General features: G+C 47.0%; 1 protein-coding gene across 1 annotated transcript in view; it reads right to left on the bottom strand.

The window, feature by feature from the left end:
• Nucleotides 1-9,021: 9,021 nt before the first annotated feature.
• NRIP3 (nuclear receptor interacting protein 3) overlaps nt 9,022-20,864 on the bottom strand; it is a 12,356-nt gene continuing 513 nt past the window's right edge. The window contains exons 2-7 of the mRNA XM_057369715.1: nt 15,230-15,409; nt 14,522-14,604; nt 12,182-12,321; nt 11,763-11,815; nt 11,564-11,661; nt 9,022-10,309 (exon numbers count right to left, since the gene is read on the bottom strand). Coding sequence (XP_057225698.1) covers nt 10,288-10,309; nt 11,564-11,661; nt 11,763-11,815; nt 12,182-12,321; nt 14,522-14,604; nt 15,230-15,409 — 576 coding nt within the window. The 3' untranslated portion in view covers nt 9,022-10,287. The remainder of the gene's footprint in view (nt 10,310-11,563; nt 11,662-11,762; nt 11,816-12,181; nt 12,322-14,521; nt 14,605-15,229; nt 15,410-20,864) is intronic.

Consider the following 20,864-nt stretch of genomic DNA (forward strand, 5'->3'; position numbering starts at 1 on the left):
AAATAGCCTCTGCCAGCCCAGACCCAGCAAGACCTCAGATGCCCTGTGCATATTGCTGACGGGAGAGACATGGTCAGTGCTGCTCCACACACTTGGTCTGCTGCTCCTTGTTCTTCTACCCAAGAGAGCTTTTGCCAGAGGCACGGAGACAAACATGCCCAAAAAGGAGCCACAGTTTCTTCCTCATACAGAGTAATCCACTAGGATKACTCTAATAAATTCATGCTCCCTGTTTTATATTCAAAGGGATCAGCACGAGAAGTAAAGTCACTATGAATCCAGAGTATGCTCTACCCAGTGCCAAACATTTCATTCCAATCTTTGGTGCAGCCTGCATGGAAACACTATAGCCAGGGAGAGACAAGTTAAAGGCAAGGCAAGATTATGTTTATGATACAACTCCGGGTGTTTTTGTGGCAAAGTTTATCATTGCTTCTCTCAAGCTTGTTGCTAAACAGAGCAGCTTTTGAGAACCTCAAGAAAACTGGGAACTCCCCCATGCATTGGCTCCATTTTTTTCCCTTTCCTGCTATTTGGTCACTTTTCATATCAAGCAATCCCTGGATGGCTGTGGGCTCCTCATTCACACTTCGGTGTGGGTAGACAATGAGGAGTGTTTGCTCAGCACCTTGCTGGCCGGGATAAGCGGCAGCAATGCAGTTACACTGCAGATGCCTGCTTTAATTAGGAGATCTTTACTTTGCCAGGAGACCTGGGCAAGACAAAATGAAAGCTTGGAGGCAATGAATTGCATTTTGTTCTTTCAGCCTTTTTTTCTGTTAGCGTTTTCAACCTTTGTCAGATCTTGTTTTATCTATTGCATTTAATTCTACTTCCACTGGTGTCTGCAGTGCAACATTAACAGTATTCTTTTTCTTTTAGATACATATCCCTACGAATTGAAAGAGCAGGAATCTTTGTATTCTTMTTTATCCAGGAGACTATTCATTACTGTTGCTAGGGACAAGCAACCACAGTATCACCTAGATATTTCTTATAAAGGGAATTCCAATAATTCCACATACATAGACCTGTATAGAGAAGGTAAGCTGCATTCAAAGACAGCATTGTGCAAGGTAAGTCAGATAGTTCAGATGACCACAAATATTGACACTATGACAATACTTTGTATTCTGAGCTTGCACACCATGGTGATGTAAACACTGAGCAGGATCTTTGTCTGCTGCCATCAACCACTATGGATGCCAAATTCACAGGCCATTCAAGTGTGCACAAACACAGCATGAGGTCTTGCTCCATTCAAGTCAGGAGTGACACCACTTTCACACAAAGGGAGATTTTGGCCTTTGCATTTCATTCAGATTCAATCTCAGCTAGAAACTACCTGAGAGCTTGCTCTCCCAGTGCTGCAAACAGCATCGATTTTGTGCCACCACACTGCCAGCGTTTGTGTGGAGGATGCAGAACAGCGATGCCCTACTTGCTCTGTTCCCATGACAACACCCTGCAAAGCAGCTTCTGCAAGCTTCCCCCTGACTGCCTCATCGTACCTGACAGCATGCCCAGGCTCTGACTTTCAACCCAGACAACGCCTCTTCCTTTAATTACCACAAAGCCTTTTACAAGGAAGAAAAGTCTGTTTGAAATAGCAGTGTTTTGATTGTCAGAGCAGAGGTATTAAGATCTCCACCACCCAGACACAGGGAGTGTGGCTGAGTTTGGTTTGCCAATCGTGCTGCAGGCTGCTCCTTGGTAATGTAATCAGGAATGACTTTTGGGTTGGTTCCAGGGACTATATTCTTTTCTTCATTGCTGCTGCTTCTTCAAGTATGCTGAAGTGAATTAATATCTAACAGCACTTGAAGTACTCCTGATTTCATGTAATAGATGGCAAGCAGCTGCTTGGACTAGTATTCTGTAGAAAACAATCTTCTTTTCTTGGGGGTGAGCCTTGTCCTGCCAATCCTCCATAAACTGTGTTCGTCCTGGCATTCCATGAGCAAGGCCTTGAGCCAAATACAGATCAGTCAAGCCAGCAGTTTTTCAAGCAAAAGTCTTTGGAGCAGATGAGAAATATGGAGCATAAAGATGAGTTCAGGGCATTGAAGCTGGGTGGCAGTGGAGAAAAGTGGGATAAGTTTTCCTGCCTGCCAGTCCAGTGTATTGCTACTGTGAGGTATTGATTTTTTTTCTTTTTTTTTTAAGTTAAAAAATACTTTAAAACGTTTTTTCTGTACAGATTCTAAGCTTTTTGTATTTAGACTGAGAGCTTGGTCTGAGGCTTTGGCTGTACCACTCCCAGATGATCAGTATTTGCCTTAATGGGTGCATGTTGTCATCCAGCTAGGAAAGAATCAAAATTAGACTTGATAACCAAAAAACAGCTGGGATCTTTGCTGGGATTCACCAAAGGACCCACAAAAGGACTCCTCCAGGACCACCCAATTGAGAGGAACTTGCAGCTGAATGCTGACAAGGTTATCCCCATTCTGGCCCATGAACAGGGAAGTTCTCTGTCCTGGCATGGCCATGGCCTCACTCAGGACAGGTTTTCTGAGCTGTGAGTAACAGGTGCTCCCTGCACTGCACCCAAGGATTCTGGCAGCCTCATAGGTGACAGCATAACCCATTCTGGGCATTTCTCTCCCTAGCAGTGAACTCACTGTGCCCTGGCTGAAGAAGTTTGCAGCACAGCAAAAACTCAGTAAAAACTCCACTGCAAAAGCTGGTCACCCTGGTAGATGAAAAGATTCTATGGGTTATTGAACTCAGCATGTTCACTAGAAGGCTTTTCTACTGGGTGACAACAACACACTTATTTTCATTTGTTCCATGGTCAGTGTTGTCCAGCCCAAGCATTTCTATGACCCCAGCATCAGCCTGCACAGTACCTTCCACTTAACTAAATTACTGGCTCATTTGCTATTCCATTTTATTTGATCTGAGTCTTGAAGACCAAATCATGTGTACTGCAAATTAAGCAATGTCCATCCTTAACTTGGATGGCTTCAAGCAGGTGCTGAGGAACAATTAGATCACGGTCTGTAGAAGCTGCTATTTAACTAAGAAAGAAAAGACAACTCTAAATAAGACAGATGCAGAGAGAGCTCAAAGCTTGCTCACACTGATAATGAAAATTAATCAAACATCATTAGCAGTCTCCAGAGAGTTCAGTACATCATGTGCTTCTGAGATGTGCTTCTGGTTGTTCGCTGCCTGACAAGAGCACCCACTTCTCTCAGCTCAAGGGCAGAAAAGAGATTTGCTGCATCAATTAAAAGATTAAAATTTGGGGCCTCTTTCAGAGTGAGTCGGGTGGCTTTCTTTCAAAGCCATTTGGGCCAGCCTGTGGCTTAGTGGTGGTATGCAGCCAGCATCTCTGGGGAGGTCAATAAATACATGCAGGTGATTCTACTAAATACAGAATGTTGCTTTTCTTCCCACAGAGTGGAACTTACCTGGAGACAGACCATTCTGAGTGGTCCCTGGGAGGCTGCTTCTACTCCTCAAAGCAGTTGTGATGGGCTTTAGGGTAAGCACCATATTCCATGCAAAAGCGTTGTCAGGACTGTTGGTTACTGATTCCAGTCTCCTAAAGATTATTTTAGCACACAGTTAATTCTGCTAAAACCTCCTGTCCTTCCTTTTGGCATCCTGCCTCTCTTTGCTATCCGAGTTGCCCTAATTTTAACTCGTCAGCCCCAAAAGCTGGACACKGAGTCCATGCCATTTGTGTCAGGTTTAACATACTGGACCCTTCATTAGGGCTTCTGGGCTTTACAGCTGTTTTATTTGAGTTTTGTGTTTGTGTCTTTTGGATCTCTTTGTTTACCCACCACCACCACATATGTTTATGGTTTGGTATTTTGGGAACTGTGGGGAAAATTAATAACTGACCTTACTGGTCAAAGATGTGTCAATTTAGGCTTAAAAATCAAGAGCAAAGTATCTAAAAGAGTGAAAGAAGCTCAAGGTTTGTGTCTGCACATGAGAATACAGTGATGCAAACCTGCAGCCCTCCCACAAACCAGTCATAAGGCTGATGCATGTTATCTCTTCCTCCTGTCATGCAGAGTCCTGAGAGCTTCTCTCCTGAAGCTGGGCCTTGGGGATTGAGTCTGGGGGTTGACCACTGACCTCCCTGCAGCTGTGGCAGTTCGCAGTGCCAAGGATGGGGCCTTGCCTTTGCTGTGCCTGGCCTCTGCTGCATTAGTTACCTGTAACCCTCAGGAACAAACAAGACATATTTTTCTCCTAAAACAATAAGAGGTACRTCTGGATCACCTTAACTTGATTTGGGATGGCAGAGAGAGGAAGTGCGGGGAGAGCAACTGATGTGGGCTTATTGTCATCAGCGTCTTCTAATACAATTTTTGAATGGGAGCATCCTATTAACTCCCTTTGTTCAGACTGGAGTGATTCATTGTGCTAGAGCTTTCTCCAAGGAGTTTCTTTCAGCTGCCACTGTGCTTAGATGCTCTCTGGATCAGTASAGGTGAACCCAGCAGGCATTTCCTAGCTGTTAGGACATTGACCATAGGAGATGTGGCCCCTCTGAGACATGTCTCAGCCCTGAGATCTTCATTTTATTCCCTACTTCATTGGAAGTCACTGAATAGGACATTGGGAGATGGCTTGTGACCTTAATATCACAGCATAGGGAGCAGCAGGAGGAAGAAGATGCCAGACAGAAGTTTTCTTGCAACAAAATGTGGTCTTGGAGTAAATTTAGCCAGGAGACTGCTAAGCTGTAAATGCCAAGTTAATTAGTCCTCATGCATAATTTGTTTTTTAAAATACACTGCTGTCTCATGCAGGAACAAGAGCCCATTTCCCCTTCTGTTAGCTTGTAGTCCTTCTGCTTTCAGTAGAGAAGCTCTCTGTGAGTAGGAGCTTAGAAACCACAGATTTCCTCTCTAAGCCTGCCAAGCCAGAAGGCTGAACAGCCTTCCCAGGGCAGCACTCACAGCAGACCCACTTCACTGGATTTTCATATGACTGCACTGTTGAGGCCCAGGTTCTTTTTTACACCAGTTCCAAGCCACATTTTGCCCAATCATGGGTTTTCTTCCTCCCTACCAGCAATCATAAAAGCTAGTGTCAAAGTCCTTAGCATTTTTCATGTGTCCTGATCTYCACTGGCCTGGATAAAACCAGGTCACCGGGCTGCAAGTCATTCATCCTCAGCTTTGTCTTCCACCCAGCAATTTTGAAATGTTGTTTTAGATTTGTGATTGACAAAAAAMCAATTGTTACTTCCAATTACATTCTTATTTTCAAATGAATAGCCAGTTCCGTCTGGTGTTACACAGTTTCTCCTTGCCCCTGTTCTCCATGACTCAGTATGTTTTGCATTTATCAAGTGCCTGRTCACTCGCCTGATCGCTCCATGTGATCTTGTTTGTGGAGGAACAGAGAACTGAGCTTTATAGCAACACTTTAAAATATATTGGTTTACTCACTGAGGTCATACATCTCAGTATTGTTGGTTTCCTTAAGCAGTATTTTTCAATGCAGCCTTTGCCAACACTGCCATTGAGGTGCTTCCCAGCTGGCAATACCTGGAAAATTTGATGGCCAGCTGTGCAGCCCAGAGTTGCACATAACAGTGGTACTTTGCCCTGCCTACCTTCTCCTTACAGCAGAGAGGTTTTTGGGTGGCTGGATCCAGGTGTCCTTCCCCAGTCGTCCTGTCAGTCCTCTCTTCATGCTTCAGCCCTTGGTAGGAGCTCTGCTGCCTTTCTTCTGGCACCAAGCCAGGGCACCGGCTCTCTGCAGCACACATGTCACCCATGGGGCTGCTGCCAGTAAGGGGACAGGGACACTGCAGCGCAGTGTCCCGCAGCACGGCCCGTGCAGCTCCAGCCTGGGGCCGAGCACAACCACCTGGATACCACAGCACGGGATCTGTGCCAGCCCCACAGGCAGTGAAGCCCCTGGAAACTCCTAGAATTGTTAGAAAGTGCTTTTGTCACCTGCAGCAGCTCCACCAAAGGGAGGAGGTCGTTTCTCCTGGTCTCTGAGAAAAGGAGGTGAGAGGAAGTGAGCAGTAAATCAGTGCACTGTCAGGGGGGACAAGGTAAAGATGCAAGGAGCTGAAATAGCATTAAGAGCTCCCCACCTTCTGCAGACCCCGACCCTTTTGTGGATGCTGGGCGGGTTTAGGTTTAATGAGCACATCACTTTGCACCACTTCCCTTTGTGCGAGCCGGGGCGCTTTTCCGTAGACTCCAACTGCGTCTCCCTGCGGGGGCAGCCACCAGCCCCAGGCATCGATCCTACTGCGTTCCTAAAGCAGAGAGAAAGTCCCGCAGCTTCCCCTCCAGCTAGTTCTCCTGCTGCCATGGCTTCCTGTTATTCCTAAATTCCCGATATTTTTAGGTTGTCGACTGTCTTCACACCCACTTTGGGAGCGATGAAATCTCATCCTGGGGAAGTGGTGGCAGCACCGCTCTAGTAACAAAATCATTAAATCGATTTCCTTGGCAGCAAAGCCATCCCTAGTGAAATGTCACTGATACCTGCAGTGTTCTCTCCAGAGCCGGCAGCCTCTCGTGAGCCATGTGGTTGTTAATAGAGGAGGAGGAGGAGGGAGGAGACCAGCACATGGCTGAGCTAGTGCCAGCAGTGCAGAGCCCATGGAAAAGGGGAAAAAGAGGAATCTCAGCTTAGGAAAAGGAGCAGACTTTCACTCGATGGAAACCTGATACTTCACCTCCGTCTGTTAAGCAGCAGGTGATAAAGTGATACAGACCTCAACTGATGTTTGTCCATGAAATAAACCCAACAGTACACAGCCCTGAGATATATGTTTATATAGAAATAAGTAATTAAGTTATTTGTTTCTGAGGCATAAGAAATAGATTTGTTTTCACAACACATTGAGCATCACTTCATCATCAGTAATAGAAAAGCCCGTAAAAAGGACCTCCCTGGAGAGCTATTAGGTAACAGATTACCCTGGAGATAACTGTGAAGAGACGTCCCAGCAGGTCTCATCTCATCAGCTGCTGTCCTGGTAGAAGTGATGAAAAAATGTCGGTGGATCTCAGCAGGACCCAAAGTTCATGAGAATAATTGCTGTAGGGCTGCTACTGGCAATGGCCTCTGACTTTCCACCCCGATCAGCAGCAAGGGCTGCTGCAGAGTGCACAGCCCAGAAGGAGTGAAGTACTAATGTGGTGGAATGGGGTGGGGTTGTGGGGAGAGCCCAGTCTGCAGCTTCAGGGTGCTCCTTCTCTGCTACTGCCTGCCCTTGGGTACTTCATTTGCATTGAAGTACAGACATGAGCTGGGAGCCTGACAACAGCTCTCTTCTTCATTGCAAGAACCCAAGCATCAAGATCTCGCACATTCCACCAGCTTTTGGAGCTCTGCTAAGGGCCCACCAAGGCATTTGTTTCATGTCTGCTTCTTTGAGTGCTTTGTCTCTGCTTTAGGCATGACCAAAATGAAGACAAGCCATGGTCCTAGAGGGAGCAAAGGTGTTTTGTCTCATCACACTCTACTGACCCATGAGCACAAGGGACAGTGCTTTGGCCAAGAAGCTGCTGGCTCACTTTCACTGAGGCTCCTTGGGAAGGGGACTGTGCTTGCTCTGTGCAGAAAGGACAGAATTCTGCCTGTCGATTTTCCATTTGTGTGTGCTGGGACTCTGCTCTCCAGCATCAGGAACAGCCTGAGTAAATCCAGAAACCTGTAGCATCTCCAGGAAGCACGAGACATTATTTTTGCCTGTACATTGATCCTTCTCATTTTCTCTCCATTTTATTGCTGAAGCCTTGTTTCTTTCAACACTCAGAGAAAACGCCAGCCCAGTGTTGAGGAGAGCCAGTTTTACAGGGCTTGGAGTATTGCTACTCCACCAAAAGTTGTTGCTGTGGGACTTGGAGTGGATGAAAGGATAATTCGTCATCAATAAGACAGAGCTGAAGCAGCCTAAAGCCCATCTGGGCAGAGACAGGAGGTCCCTAAATCCAGGTTCAAAGCTTTGGGGAAGACGCTGAGTCTGTCTGTGATCACATGTCTCACCGCTCTCGTGTTCTGGCCACTTTGTTTCCCCAGCTTTCCAGAGTTTACAAAGGACTTCCATATCTGCCTGCACAGGCATTGCCCCAGCAAGCAAACCAAACACCACATAAATACTCAGCTTTCCCAAGGGTAAACCTGGGAACAGCAGGCTCTCATCCCTCCCTTGGCAGGGAGACACATAACAACAGAAGGGAGGGATTTCAAGTGCTCACTTTTTACCCTCAGTCCTGTGTACCATTCAGCCTGCCCTGGTTAATTCATCCTCACTGCTGCTCTCCCTCGATTCATTGGCAATTCCCAACAGCATTTCCAAAAGCACTGTGGAGCCCCATCAATCTAAAGAGTGAAACAAATTCCTTTTCTTAACAGAGATATGCACTGAAAGCAAAAAAAAAATAAACCCAGCATATCCAGGGTACAAGCAAATAAATAGCAATAACAGCATAACTTTATTTAGATTTAATGTGACATTTAGCACAGTAATATGCACGGAAAGAAAAAAATACCAAAATACCAAACTCATAGCATATAAAGTAATCAAATATGTTTCATACTTAGTGAAATATTTCTACAACACATCAGTGGGACTACCCTGGGCAGCCCAACACTGTAAATAAATAGATATATTTATAGCTGTGTTATATAAAATACTGTATGTAGAGAAAGCACTGAAACTTTTCACCAAAATAGAAAATAGCTCAAAATACAGATAGTTCAGATTTGCTGGATATACCCAATATCGAAAAGAGGTTCAAACCTCTTTATCTGGAGATAAGGCTCCAGCTGAGATGCCCTAGTAGTCACAGGATGGTGGGAGTGGGCACACATCGGATCAGCTGGCAGGAGCCTGACTGATGATGGCCATGAAATGACAAGTTTCTGATTGTCACCCAGAGCCCTCAAGATGCTTCTGAAATCAGAATGATGTTGGTGTTTGTGGCTGATGGTGGGGCCAAAGCGCTTTTGCTAAGTCAGAGCTACCAGAGCAGCTCCTGCTCCTTCAGCACAGCTGGATCCCTTAAGGATCCCTTAAGGATCCCTTAAGGATCCAGCTGCACAGGACTGGCCATCAGAGGATGCACAACATCACAAGGATATTATTCTGAATTTTAAAGATGCTTCTTCAGCAGATGGCAGTGATTAATTCCCATCAGGTTTTGAAAACATAAAAAGCTGTGTTTGTGCAAAGCCAGGCTCCCCCAGGCAATACAGGAAACAGCAGCCCTGCTGCTCCAGGATAGTGCCACCAAATGAATSCTTGTCCTGGCAAAAACTTCCAGCTTCCCTGAGGGCAATCAAGTGTTGTACTTAAGAACCCAGGCAATTCATAGACAGATATAAAAAAAATATGGCATTTCTGGCAGCAGCACGGAGGTGCAGCTGGAGTCAATAACCTGCACCAGCTATAGTCCAGGTGCTTCAGGCTGGGTGCTGGGTGGGCAGGGGTAGGCACAGGTCCTGGTGGCAGGGGAACCAAGGGCATTCTATCTACTGCCATCCAGACAACGTGCTTTTGTGGTTTTTTGTTTCTTTTTGGCCCAGTGAAATGATTGATTTACTTGACTACCCCTGTAGGAAGGCAGCCAAGACTTGCCCAGAGGATCCCTCAGAGGGTTTCTGGTGCCAACCCCACAGCGAGCTGGGAGCTGCGAGAGATCCCCTGGGAGCCCTCCCAAACCCTGTTCCTGTGCTTCTGCTGAGCCACTGCAGATAAGTCCATAACCCATTAATAATTCTGCAATTGCTCTTTCTCATCAAGGCAGCAGTTGCATCCCTAATTACATGGCAACAATACTATGCTAACAGGATGAGCTATAATTCCTAGGCGGTATTAACATTGTTATTTTACTCTGAGAACTTCCTGGTAATGGCCATTTGAATGTGGTGATATCAATTAAGTGAATATAAATGCTTAGCCCCTGGAAAAATTATTAATAAAAATCTCATTTTGATAGCCTCTAATCACAGCTAAATACAATTACTCATATGAGGCCACTATAAAAAGTATTTTTCTCATCAGAAGAAATTCATAAGGTTTTTCCAACTGTTTGTAATAAAGAGGACACTATATAGAAAAGTCCAGAAAATAAGCACACTTTTGTTTCTCAAAACCCATAGATAAACATGACAGTATCTCTAAATTACTGGCTACGAACAGGATTTCATTTAGCTCTACTCAAGCTGTAGCCTAGTATAAATGTTTTCAAAGCAGCACGTTGCTGTTTCATCTGGAACAGCTGCACAGGATTTCTTTGATATCAAGCTCTTGTGTGGGGATGGTGTTTCAATTTCTCTTTATGCCTCCAAACTGCTGAAACTGGAAGGAAAAGACATTCAGTAAAACAAGCGTTTTTCATGAGGGAGAAAAAAATAAAAGCAGCACAATTTGGCATTGAACACGGTACTAAGAAATAATTTATCACTGCAGTGGCAACAGAAACACGCTGCATCTCTCGCATCTCTGCTTCAAAGGAGACAGAGAAACCCCAGAGAGCTGTACCTGGCACTCCCAGGGCTCACACACTGCACCCGTGGCTGTGGATTGTCATGGGCCCATGGCCAGTGGGTGACCTGGCCTTACTGCAGGTGCACCTGCTCTCTCATCCTGACTCCCACACCAGCCCATCCATCCGTCCTCACTCCCCAGACACAATCAGCTGAGGAAGGTGTGCTCCTTCCCCTGCTTCCCCGCTGTCACCCAGCCCTTCGAGCTCAGCAGGATTGAGCTGGATGGGGCTGCAGGACATCCAAAATCCCCATGGCTGGTCATGACAGGCAGCTAGAGAAGATGCTGACCTACATCAGCCACCAGACACTCTTTCATAAGCAATGAGCAAATGTTTTTTAGATTGCTCATCGCTGAGCAACCACAAGTGCTGCCTGTGAAGGTACAGAAGTGCAAATCCCCCTGTCAGGCACTCGGTGCCTCTTGGTTCCATGAGTCAGAGGCAGGAACCAGTGATACATCCCTTATTCACAGCACTCATCAAGAAAGAGCCCCGTGCAGTGCCTGCAAGGAGGGAGTTTGCCCTGCCTACTTGCCAGCAGCTACACACTTTTAGGAGGTATACAGCACCTGTTTATCTTTCTTTAGGGAGATAAGGCTGGGAAAATCTGGGACACCAGGAAGAGGTTGCAGGAGGGCTGCTGGGGAAATGCGGGAAGAAGTGGCAACACCGTTATCTCCAGACAGGATCTCTCTCTCAAACATTCATGTGGGTTTATCAGCCTCRCTTCATAAATATTTTCCAGACCAAGGTTTGTTTGTGAGCACTGTCAAAGCAGAGCCAAGGAGTCTTCTTAGTGACCTCCGAAAAGCCCATTTCCTGGGGCATTCCCCTGTGCATGTCTTTTCAGACACCAGCTTTGATGTACAATGTTTATTAGAAAAAAAAGCAGTAGAAGCTGACAAAGGCTGCTGAAAACGCCAGGGACTCTGTTTCGAAATTTGATGAGCTGATGAAAGCAATTTCTGCCAGGGCCATTGACCTCTCACTCGCCTCCAGCAAAGGGCCTGGAGGYTCCTGTGTGCCAGGGGGCACTGCCACCAGGCTGAGGAATGCACACTTACTGTTCTTCTGCCTCAGCATTGTCAATGCCCACAAATGGGATTTCTTCCCTGTCCGTCTGTCCCAGAACAAGGTGATGCTTCTCCATGTTTATGACACACTGTAGAAAATAAATGCCTTTAGGTAAGAGGGAAAACGCAGTTTTTAGTGGTCCCAGTTCTCCCATCAGCATGAGGGAAACCCATGCTGGAAAACCCCTACCTTCAGAGACTTCAGTGTCTGCAGCCCAAAGGAGAAGGATTTCTCATTGTCTTCTGGAAAAAACAGGACAATTCAGATTTATACATTCAAAATGCTCTCCTATGTTTGTTGTCAGTGACTCCATCCTTCCTCCATGGTTACTGTGATAAACAAAACCCTGTTTGTAAAGAGACTGTCTCCAGAGGAGAACAGGAGGGCACAGGATGGCAGGCGGATCTGCCCACAGGGAGATAGAGAGTTGCTCCATCAGCATGGCAAAGCCAAGCCTGCTGCACACATCCACTCCCCTCCCTCTGAAGGGCCAAACAAGGACTTACTCTATTTTAATTTTAACATCTTCCTAAAGATTTCTTTTTCCTGCTAGGGTAAGAGAAATAGACCCCAGCCCGTAGCGGAAACCCAGATGATTCCACACTCACCCACGACGAGGGCAACGCACTCCACGGGGACTGCTCCCACTGTCAGGGAGAGACACTCGATCTGGCCAATGGCTTTCACCTGGTTTGGCAACGAAATCGTCTCATCTTCGACAGGGAGTGCCTTGAGAAGCTCCTTTAAGCTGTGATTGAAAACACTCCTAACATCAAATGGCCACAGCTGGGTTGTTCCAGCAAGGAGCAAGCAGTGTTTGGAGGGTACTTACACCTGAAGTGCTCTTAGCCTTGCTCCTTTACCACACTGCTGTTGGAAAGCTGCTTCCCTCGTGGGCTCTCTGTGGATGCTATGTGCAGCCAGCAGCCCACAGCACAGCACAGCACAGCATGACCCACAACACAGCCCTAGGGCTGCCCCAAGCACAGCTCTGGGCTGGAGTTTGTACCTGAGGAATCTCCTTCCTACATTCCCTCAAGATTTCAGGAATATGAAATTGCTTCTAATGCAGTGTGGGTATAAGAAAGGGTTAGTTTGCTCCAGCTTCCACAAGTGGAGCTGGCATTATGTCCCCATGGAACCATGGAATTGTTGAGGTTGGAACAGACCTCTAAGGTCATCAAGTCCAACTGTTTACCCAGCACTACCAAGCTCACCACTAAACTGTGTCCCCAAATGCCATACCTGCACAGTTTTTGAACACTTCTAAAAATGGTGATACCACCACTTGGCTAAGCAGCTTGTTCTAAAGCCTGATCACCCATTCAGTGAGCAAATTTCTCTTATCCAAACTAAACCTCATGTGGCACAACCTGAGACTGTTTCCTCAGGTCCTGACACACATCACCTCCCTTGAGACTCCTTTCAGGTATTTGTAGAGAGTAATAACATACCCCTTGAGTCCCCTTGAGTCCCCTTGGCTCCAGGCTAAACATGGCTCACAGCCCAATCTGTGTTTGTTAGTTTGTTCAGAGGAAATGGGGACAGATCAATGACATTCAGTCCAAAGAAAAGAAAAAAGGATGTCAGAGATATCTCAGGTACAGCTTCTATCTACACCCTTTGAACCAGTCTGACAATACTAATTAATTATTTAGCTTCAGTTTCTCTTTTAAGCTGAACAAGAACCTGGAAAGGCTGTTTGAGGCACTGGTCTCTCCTCAGATAAAAGCCATATCAATTTTCAGCTATTTGAGGCTCCTTTCTGCTGAGTCACATTGCAGCAGTGCATGTGTGTGTGTATGTCCATCTGTCCATCTGTGCCGGGGGCACCAGCCCCCTCAGGGGCCCCAGGACTGCAGTGGGCACTGCCCACACCATTTAGCCCAGGTACAAGGAGCGGGAGGGATAGCAGAGAAACGGAGCTGAAACCCCTTTGCTGCTTCCCTGGAGGCTGACCTTAAAATCAGTGGGAAGTTTGTGAGTTCCTTGGCCACCCCCTGCACCTCCTACAGCCCCACAGGGGATTTCTCACGCTGGCAACCCGTGAGCCTACTCGCTGCTTTCCTCAGAGCGAGGGGGAGTGACTGGCATCATGACAAGACACAAAAAATTTTTGAGAAAGAAGGTTGGAATTGAGCCTGAGCATCAGACACATGTGCTGCTTTGAGGCACCGAGTCCCCTGGGACCTGGGCAGCAGAAACTGGCTCTGACCTCTTTCTTCAGTGCTCTTTGAAGGACAGGGCTGCTGCAGCTGAGAAGCACAGCATAAGTGACACATGGGGCAGAGGAAGTGTCCCATGAAATCCCTCCAAATGCCATCCTGTGGGCCATCCCATAGCTTGGCTGAGCTGCTCCACAGATTGTGACAAGGCTGTAGAAAGCACAGCAACCTTCCAGTCACTAAGCACTGTTGTGATTAATGTTAGGACAGGAACGGCACCATTCATCAAGGCCATGCAGCAATGCTCAGGGAGMTGGTGCAATTCATTTTTGCACAATTGCTGCAAGTTTGCTACAAAAAGCAAAGACGCTATGGGAATAAAGTGTCAAAACCTCCCTGATATCCTGTGAGCTGATACCCAGTCCTGCTGCTCAGAGATTAGAGAGAGTTTTGCTGCAATGGCTGTCAGTCACCTCTCTAACAATCCGTAAACAGATTTCCTTTTGCTTTAACCAGGAGAAATTTGTAATTGGGAGCAGCATCAGATACCGAGTTCCAAAAACATGCACACACACAGCCCCTTTACACTGCATGCAGGGGCCAACAGTGCTGCAGCCACAGGATTTGGTTGTAACAGGAGGTTCAGGAGCTTGCCCAGGCACAGTCCAAAGCACTAGGTTCTGAAATGACCATCACTGACATGGGCAAAGCCCCAGCTCCAGGAGCACTGCCTGTGCTGCCAAGAGCCAGGCTTCTGCAAAACAAATCCAGCTGGATATTTACCCTAGCCTGTCCAGGCAGGCAGACGACATGAGGTTGTGCTGTGAGCCCGTGTCCACCACAGCCTTCAGCTCCTTCCCTGCACACTGCAAGAGCAAGAAGAGATGGGAAATGATGCGTGGGATGCAGGATGGGCACACAGCATCCAGGGTCTCAACACAATAATCCCCATGAGCTCTCCTCATGCCAGCTCATCCCTTCTCCCCTCCACACTCAGATGCATGTAGGGTCCTGAGTCCTTCCTAGCTCATTTGCTCCTGCAGAGAGCAGACGAGCAGCTCCAGACAGGAGGGAATATTGTGGAGAGTGGGAAATACATAAAAGCATGGGGCTAATGAAGAGAAATGTGAAATTATCTTTGAGCAAAGAAAATAGGGATGGCACTTGAGGAAAACAAATAGGCTGTGCGCACAGGGATTTGCCATGGATAATCACACCTCAGCATTTCAGCATGCTGCCCCAGCTTAGCTACCCTCTCTACCACGATGGGCAAGGGAAGACAGTCATCTGACCAGTTTTCCCTGTGATTCCCAAGTGGGCATCTCTGCCCCAGTAGCCTGGAGCTGCAGAGGAAACATATCCCCATGGCTGTGACAGTCCCAAGGGACAGCAACCCTCACTGGGAAATGGAGAGCGAGAGCATGGCCTGACTATTAGAAATAAAATCTGCAGGAAAAAAAAAAATCCAAAAGGCTGTGGAGGGAATATTACCTGGCAGCTCACCACTATGAGCTCTTCATCCTCCTTTTTCCCTGAGCTGTCCAGTTTGGCTTGGTTCAGCTTGTTGATCTGTGATGAGAGATCCTCCTTGGGGGACCAGCTGCCTCGGCTGCCTCGCAGCTTGGATAAGTTTGTCTCCATCAGGCGCTTCTGCAGGATATTGTGTGGTTGCTTTAAGGAAGAACACACACAGAAGAGCAGGGTGAAGTCAGAGGAAAGCCACACGGTGGCCTGTGTCACCAGAGTGCCTGTGGTGCCCATGGGCCAGCACTGCTCTCGCAGGAGGGATGCCCTAAAATCTCACTCTCCCTAATTCCCAGACTACAGGTATTCTTCCTATTCTTCTTTCCTATAGAAATCCAAACAAGTCCAGCCTTTTCAAGCTGGTGTTTCAGTGTTTTCATCTCTGCTTTGCTTTCATCTCTTGATAAGGATATTGGGAATTCTGTGGTAATGTGAAAAATTAAGATGTAACAAATCACCTTTCCAATTACACCCACCACCTAAGTATGAAGGACTTCTAAAATTGCCCTGAGTGTCTCTTTTCTCTGTATTTTCATTTAGCTGCTAAGAGTGAGGAAATGGGACCAATCCTGGGTGCCATGCCCCAGAGGAAAGGGAGAAGAGATAAGCTGCTTTGAGATAGAGAGGGAAGTAGGGAAGGAGGTATTCTCCCAGGAATTCCCAACCCTTCTCTCTGTCATTTCCATTTGCTCTGGGAGAAGCATGTTGCCTCTCAAGATCTCCAGCCTCTTTCCCAAAAGCCTTTTTATGTTTAATGTTCATTTCAGATGGATGCACATACTCTGCTGGAGGTGAAATGACTCTGCCTGATTATCTGCTCATTTCTCTGCCCAGCTAATCTGCCCTCCCCATTACTGCCTTTCCTTCTGGTTTTAATTTCTCCACAGTGAGACATTCTCACTGGCTTATTCCTAAATTTTTACGTTCATGTTAAATATGCCCATGTGTCTGCAGAAACATCTGAACCAGTAAACCTCCTCTTTCCAAGGGAATTTCAGAGTCAGGATAACGTTGAAAAACTCGGGCCATGGCTCCCTGAGTTGGCCAGTGTCCACCCTTGTGTACAGCATGTTAAATAACACCACTTACAGAACTCTAATGCAACCTGGCATTGCCCTAAAATAGCTGCAGCCACGCTGGCGCCTCAAATCCCGCTGTGGGCACACATGAACAGTGGAGCTGGACCTGACTGATGAGATGGGGCAGCTGCAGCCAGCACCACTGGTCACTGGGGCACATCAGCTCCTTGTGTGCCCCCTTCCCACTGCTGTTATTCCTGCAGCTTGAAATGAAATCCCATGGTCATTTTGGATTGCAGGGGCCCTGACTGACCAGCACACTGGAGAGCATGTCCTGTGTGCGGGCAGTAACTCTGGATGGGCAGGAATCAGATCTGACATTGTGCTGCCTTCTGGTGACCTCCACCTTCCCAGGGAGGCCAAACAGCAGAAACCAGTGCTACTTAACTGGACCGAAGGAGGCAGCCTGGCTGCACTGGAACTGAATCCTGTGTGGAGGGACAAGCAGGTCAGTTTGGCTCCCTTGTGTGAGGCAGAAGCTGTAAGTGCACAGTCAGCACTGTGATCACCTCCAGTGTTCCTCATCTGAGCAAAAATGCAAGCCATGGCGTTCTGTTTGGGCGGGTGATGTCCATTTTACCCTTTATGCTTGACTGCAGCTCAGACTAACCCTTCACATCATTTAGAAACAACAAAAGAAGGGATGGGGGCTGTAGAAGAGGATGGGTGAAGTTCATCCAGCTGGCCAGAAGACAGCCTGTTACACCTTAGTCACCTCCTCATGCCCAGCCCCACTCAGGTAGGACCAAGAGAAATTTCTGAATGGCATCATCCAGGACAGTCTGGGTGCTCTTCGGATCTGCCTGGCCTCAATTTCCAATACACTCTTCATTGCTGCTTCAACTGTCATGTACCCTAAATTTTTTTAACTACAGGTTTGCCTAAAGATTGTTAACCAGTAACATATATGGGATTTCTCAGGCCCTGGTTTTATGAATCTTATGCAGGATCAATCACCAAAAGGAAAAAATCCATCACTTGATGAATACAAGTTACCAGTACAAATGAGATTGTCTTTTGTTGACACTTGCCTTTCTGAAAACCACAGCAAATCCTGCCTCTGGGGGGACAAATATTCCTTATGTTGTGCTCCAGTGCAGAAATAATCAAGCAGGAGGGGGCTGAAAGTGTTCCCTGCAGCACCATCCTGTCTCAGGCTATTAATTAGTTTACTTTACCTTGTGTTTCCCTTGACTCTTGTGCGGAACAGAGTGAGGGATGTTAGTCACAGAGATGACTCAAGTGATGGATACGTACTTGGTAACTGGATAATGTGTCAGGGGACATTTGCCAATGCACATTTTGCAAACTGCAAGCAGACCATATCTGGGAAGGAGGGAGAGGAGGAAAACCTCCCCATGGCAGCAGTGGGGAAGGCAGTTATGTTCTCCCTGCATCATGGGCCTGGCAGTGATCGAAGGAACCCAGATTACCTGGTACAATATTCCTTTGCATTGCACAAAACTGTTGGAACTTCTATAAAAATACAAGTTACATTTCATTGTGTCAGTGCAGAAATAAGTTTTCCTACTATCAATCAGCACTATATAAATACAAAACAGGGTCTGTTTTTTTTATAAGATATGACCCTTTCCAAGCTTGAGACTTTGCAAAAACCTATGATCCCCTAAAAATGTCACAGTAGAAATCTAAAGAAGCAAGTGGGAGCACCAGCTATTGGTGAAATTAATTACTACTGTCTGTCAAAAGAAAATAATTTTGCCCAGCTTTGTTCCTCTCTGATTTATAAGCAAGTGTATTTCTGCAGCTTGCAGTATTCATTTCTCTGGCAGGTTTCCCTCTATTGTGGCTTCTATCTTTGGAGATAACATGACCCATCAACAATTTCACTCAGGTGGAGGTGGAAGTCAGGGAAGACACCAGCTCCCCTCCTCCACAAACCCATCTCTTCTGTACCTAGACAGTAGAGGGGGGAGAAAAGGGAGTTTCAGTGCATCAACGGAGCTCATCCCAAGAAATAATCAATTTCTCTCTTCTTCCCATCCTCATTCAAATTCATGCCTTCTACTAGCATCCTGTGCTGTCTGCCCCTCTCTTAYGGTGATGAGGTGGGACAAGAGCTGCCCCCTGTCCCTCTGCATGCTCAGGCAGCGGCCAGCTCTCTGGACAAGGCAGTGCACGTAACATCAGAGCTTTCTGCATTTCAGGCAAGGCACAACAAACTCCAGGGCATGCACCGTGGGGAAGTGGGGACACCTGAACRCACTGCAATTCGTGCAGTGCTATGGGAAGCTGGGTCTGGGGTCACGAAGCACCCAGGGCTGTGCTGATGGTGCCCAGGTGAGGCCTGAGAGCAAGAAGAAAAGGGGAAATTCTTTTGTTATTGCTCTTTGTTACCAATTTGTAACTGTGTTTCCCAGTTTGTCGAATAAAGCGGGACTCTTTCAGGCAAAGCTGCTCCAAAGTGGCCTGGTGGCTCTCGGAGCAAGGTATAAGTGTCATAGCACCAGAGGAGCTGCAAGAGCCAGCATGCCCTGTCCGAGTTGGGCAGGGGGTCACGATTTACCTGACAGGTCCCAGTGGAGGACAAACTCGTGCCAGATTTCTGGTCTTCAGGAAAGAGACTGATAAAGGGGAGAGTCATCAAAACAAAACCATTTCTGTACTCTACATCCAGACCTACATTTGCCAAATTCATTGTAGGCTATGCTAGGTCTCATACTGGATGGAGTAGAGTACATAAAGGGAGTGAGAAGCTAGAGTTTGGTCTGAGCCAGAGTAATTCACTGGAAATGATCAGAACATTGAAATGGATGATTACAGCAAAAGTTTATCAATCCTGCCTAAGAATTTCTCAAACCTGCTTGTGCATGGCATCACCAGGAGAGCTGCTTCAGGAGCTGAGTAATGGCACACAGGCTGGGGGATGCCAGCACAGCCACCCCGGTGACCTGCTGCTGCCACTGCTGTGCACAGCACCCCCTGCACTGCGGCCAAAAGGATGGGCATTTCTCCCCAAAACCCAATGGCTGCTGCCAGCTGCCACAGTGACAGGCGGGATCTGTTCTCACCACCTGTCGCCATCCCTGAGGAGTTGTTCCCTCCTCTCTGCTGCTGCCAAGGCTGTTGGAAAAGCCCCGCAGGAAACCCTGCATTAACAATGCTGCTCACGTCAGAAGCCCCTCCACCCACATCACCACAGCTGCCGTGCAGCTCTGGGCACAAAAACATGCTGCTTTGTGAGGAGCTGCACAGTTATCCACAGTGAAGCCATCCAAATGCTTTGGGCCAAGCACTCTGGTACCCTGGGCCTCCCGAGCATGCAGCTCAGCCCCTCTGGGCCTCTCAGTTTGGGGCCATGCCAAGGAGGGGATCAGGAACTGTGGACCTCCCCAGGGCTTTGGTGTGTCCCTGAAGAGAGCCCCCATGAGCCCTCCATGTGGCTGCGGGTGCAGCAGGGGTGATGCTGCAGCCACGGCACGGGAGCAGGGAGAAAACCTCGAGTGACATTTCTGTGACCAGGGTGTTGACAAGGAGCCCCATGTTCTGCCCTGGTGCTGGTGCAAACCTGGTCCTGCTGTGCAGGGCAAGGGACTTCAGTGCTCAGTGCCCCTGACTGCTGCTACCTGTTGATCCTTCCCCTCATCAGGGACTCAGCCTCGCATGCTGAGCCACAAAGTGTCCTTTAGACTCTGCTGATAATGGCCATCACAACGCCATCACTCCCTGAAAGGCACTTCAGCTCCCTGCTGAGAGCCACAATTCAGTGGTGACCAGGAATTCTCCGTCTGAGCCTTTTCCTGGCCAGGAGCTTCATTTCCTGCAGCTGCAAAACACTTGGGATATCAAAAAAATCACTTCCATGTGCGCTGCAGAGAACAGCCAACTCATTGCACCCATCTCAGGCAGGCAGAGCAAAACCTAACCCAGCTGAGCAGGAAGGCTGTGACAGAACAAAACTACGCCGTTAAAAATAAAAAGATTCACTTTTATTTCAACAAAACCCCTATCAAGCATTGGAACAAAGCAAATATTGCTTTTCAAGGTGCAAGAATTTTGCAACACTTGGGCAAAAATACTAAAGGAGCTTTCCTCAGTAGGTATATTTTCTAGATTGCACTCCTTATGTCAGAACTTTTGATGTTACATTGAGATATCCTTTCCCATTAGAGAAAGCTCAAACATTTGCACAGTATTTAAGAAATGCTCTCCAGCCCCCAGACATGATGAATAATATCAAGTACAGTATCACATAAGTCACGGTACATGCAAATATTTTAAACCTGAAATTGTGTCTGTTCAGTTTTTTAAAAGGCCATAGATGCATAAGCTTTTATCAAAGCATGGTCTTGACAGTTTTGTATTTTGAAATACCAGTGACCATACTTGACTAAATCACTACGATGTGTTGCGTGTTCACACACATCGCAGGCAAACATGTGTGTGTATGCATTGTATGAAGCCATTTTGACTTATTCTGACCCAGAGAGGAATTTTGTGCCAAAAATAGTACCCCGTTTTCATGCAAAAGTTAAAAAAAAAAAAGAAAAAGAAAAAAAAAA

Source organism: Malurus melanocephalus, unplaced genomic scaffold (genome assembly GCF_030028575.1).
Source record: "Malurus melanocephalus ecotype Western Australia unplaced genomic scaffold, MMel_1.1 scaffold_114, whole genome shotgun sequence".
Taxonomy (NCBI): domain Eukaryota; kingdom Metazoa; phylum Chordata; class Aves; order Passeriformes; family Maluridae; genus Malurus; species Malurus melanocephalus.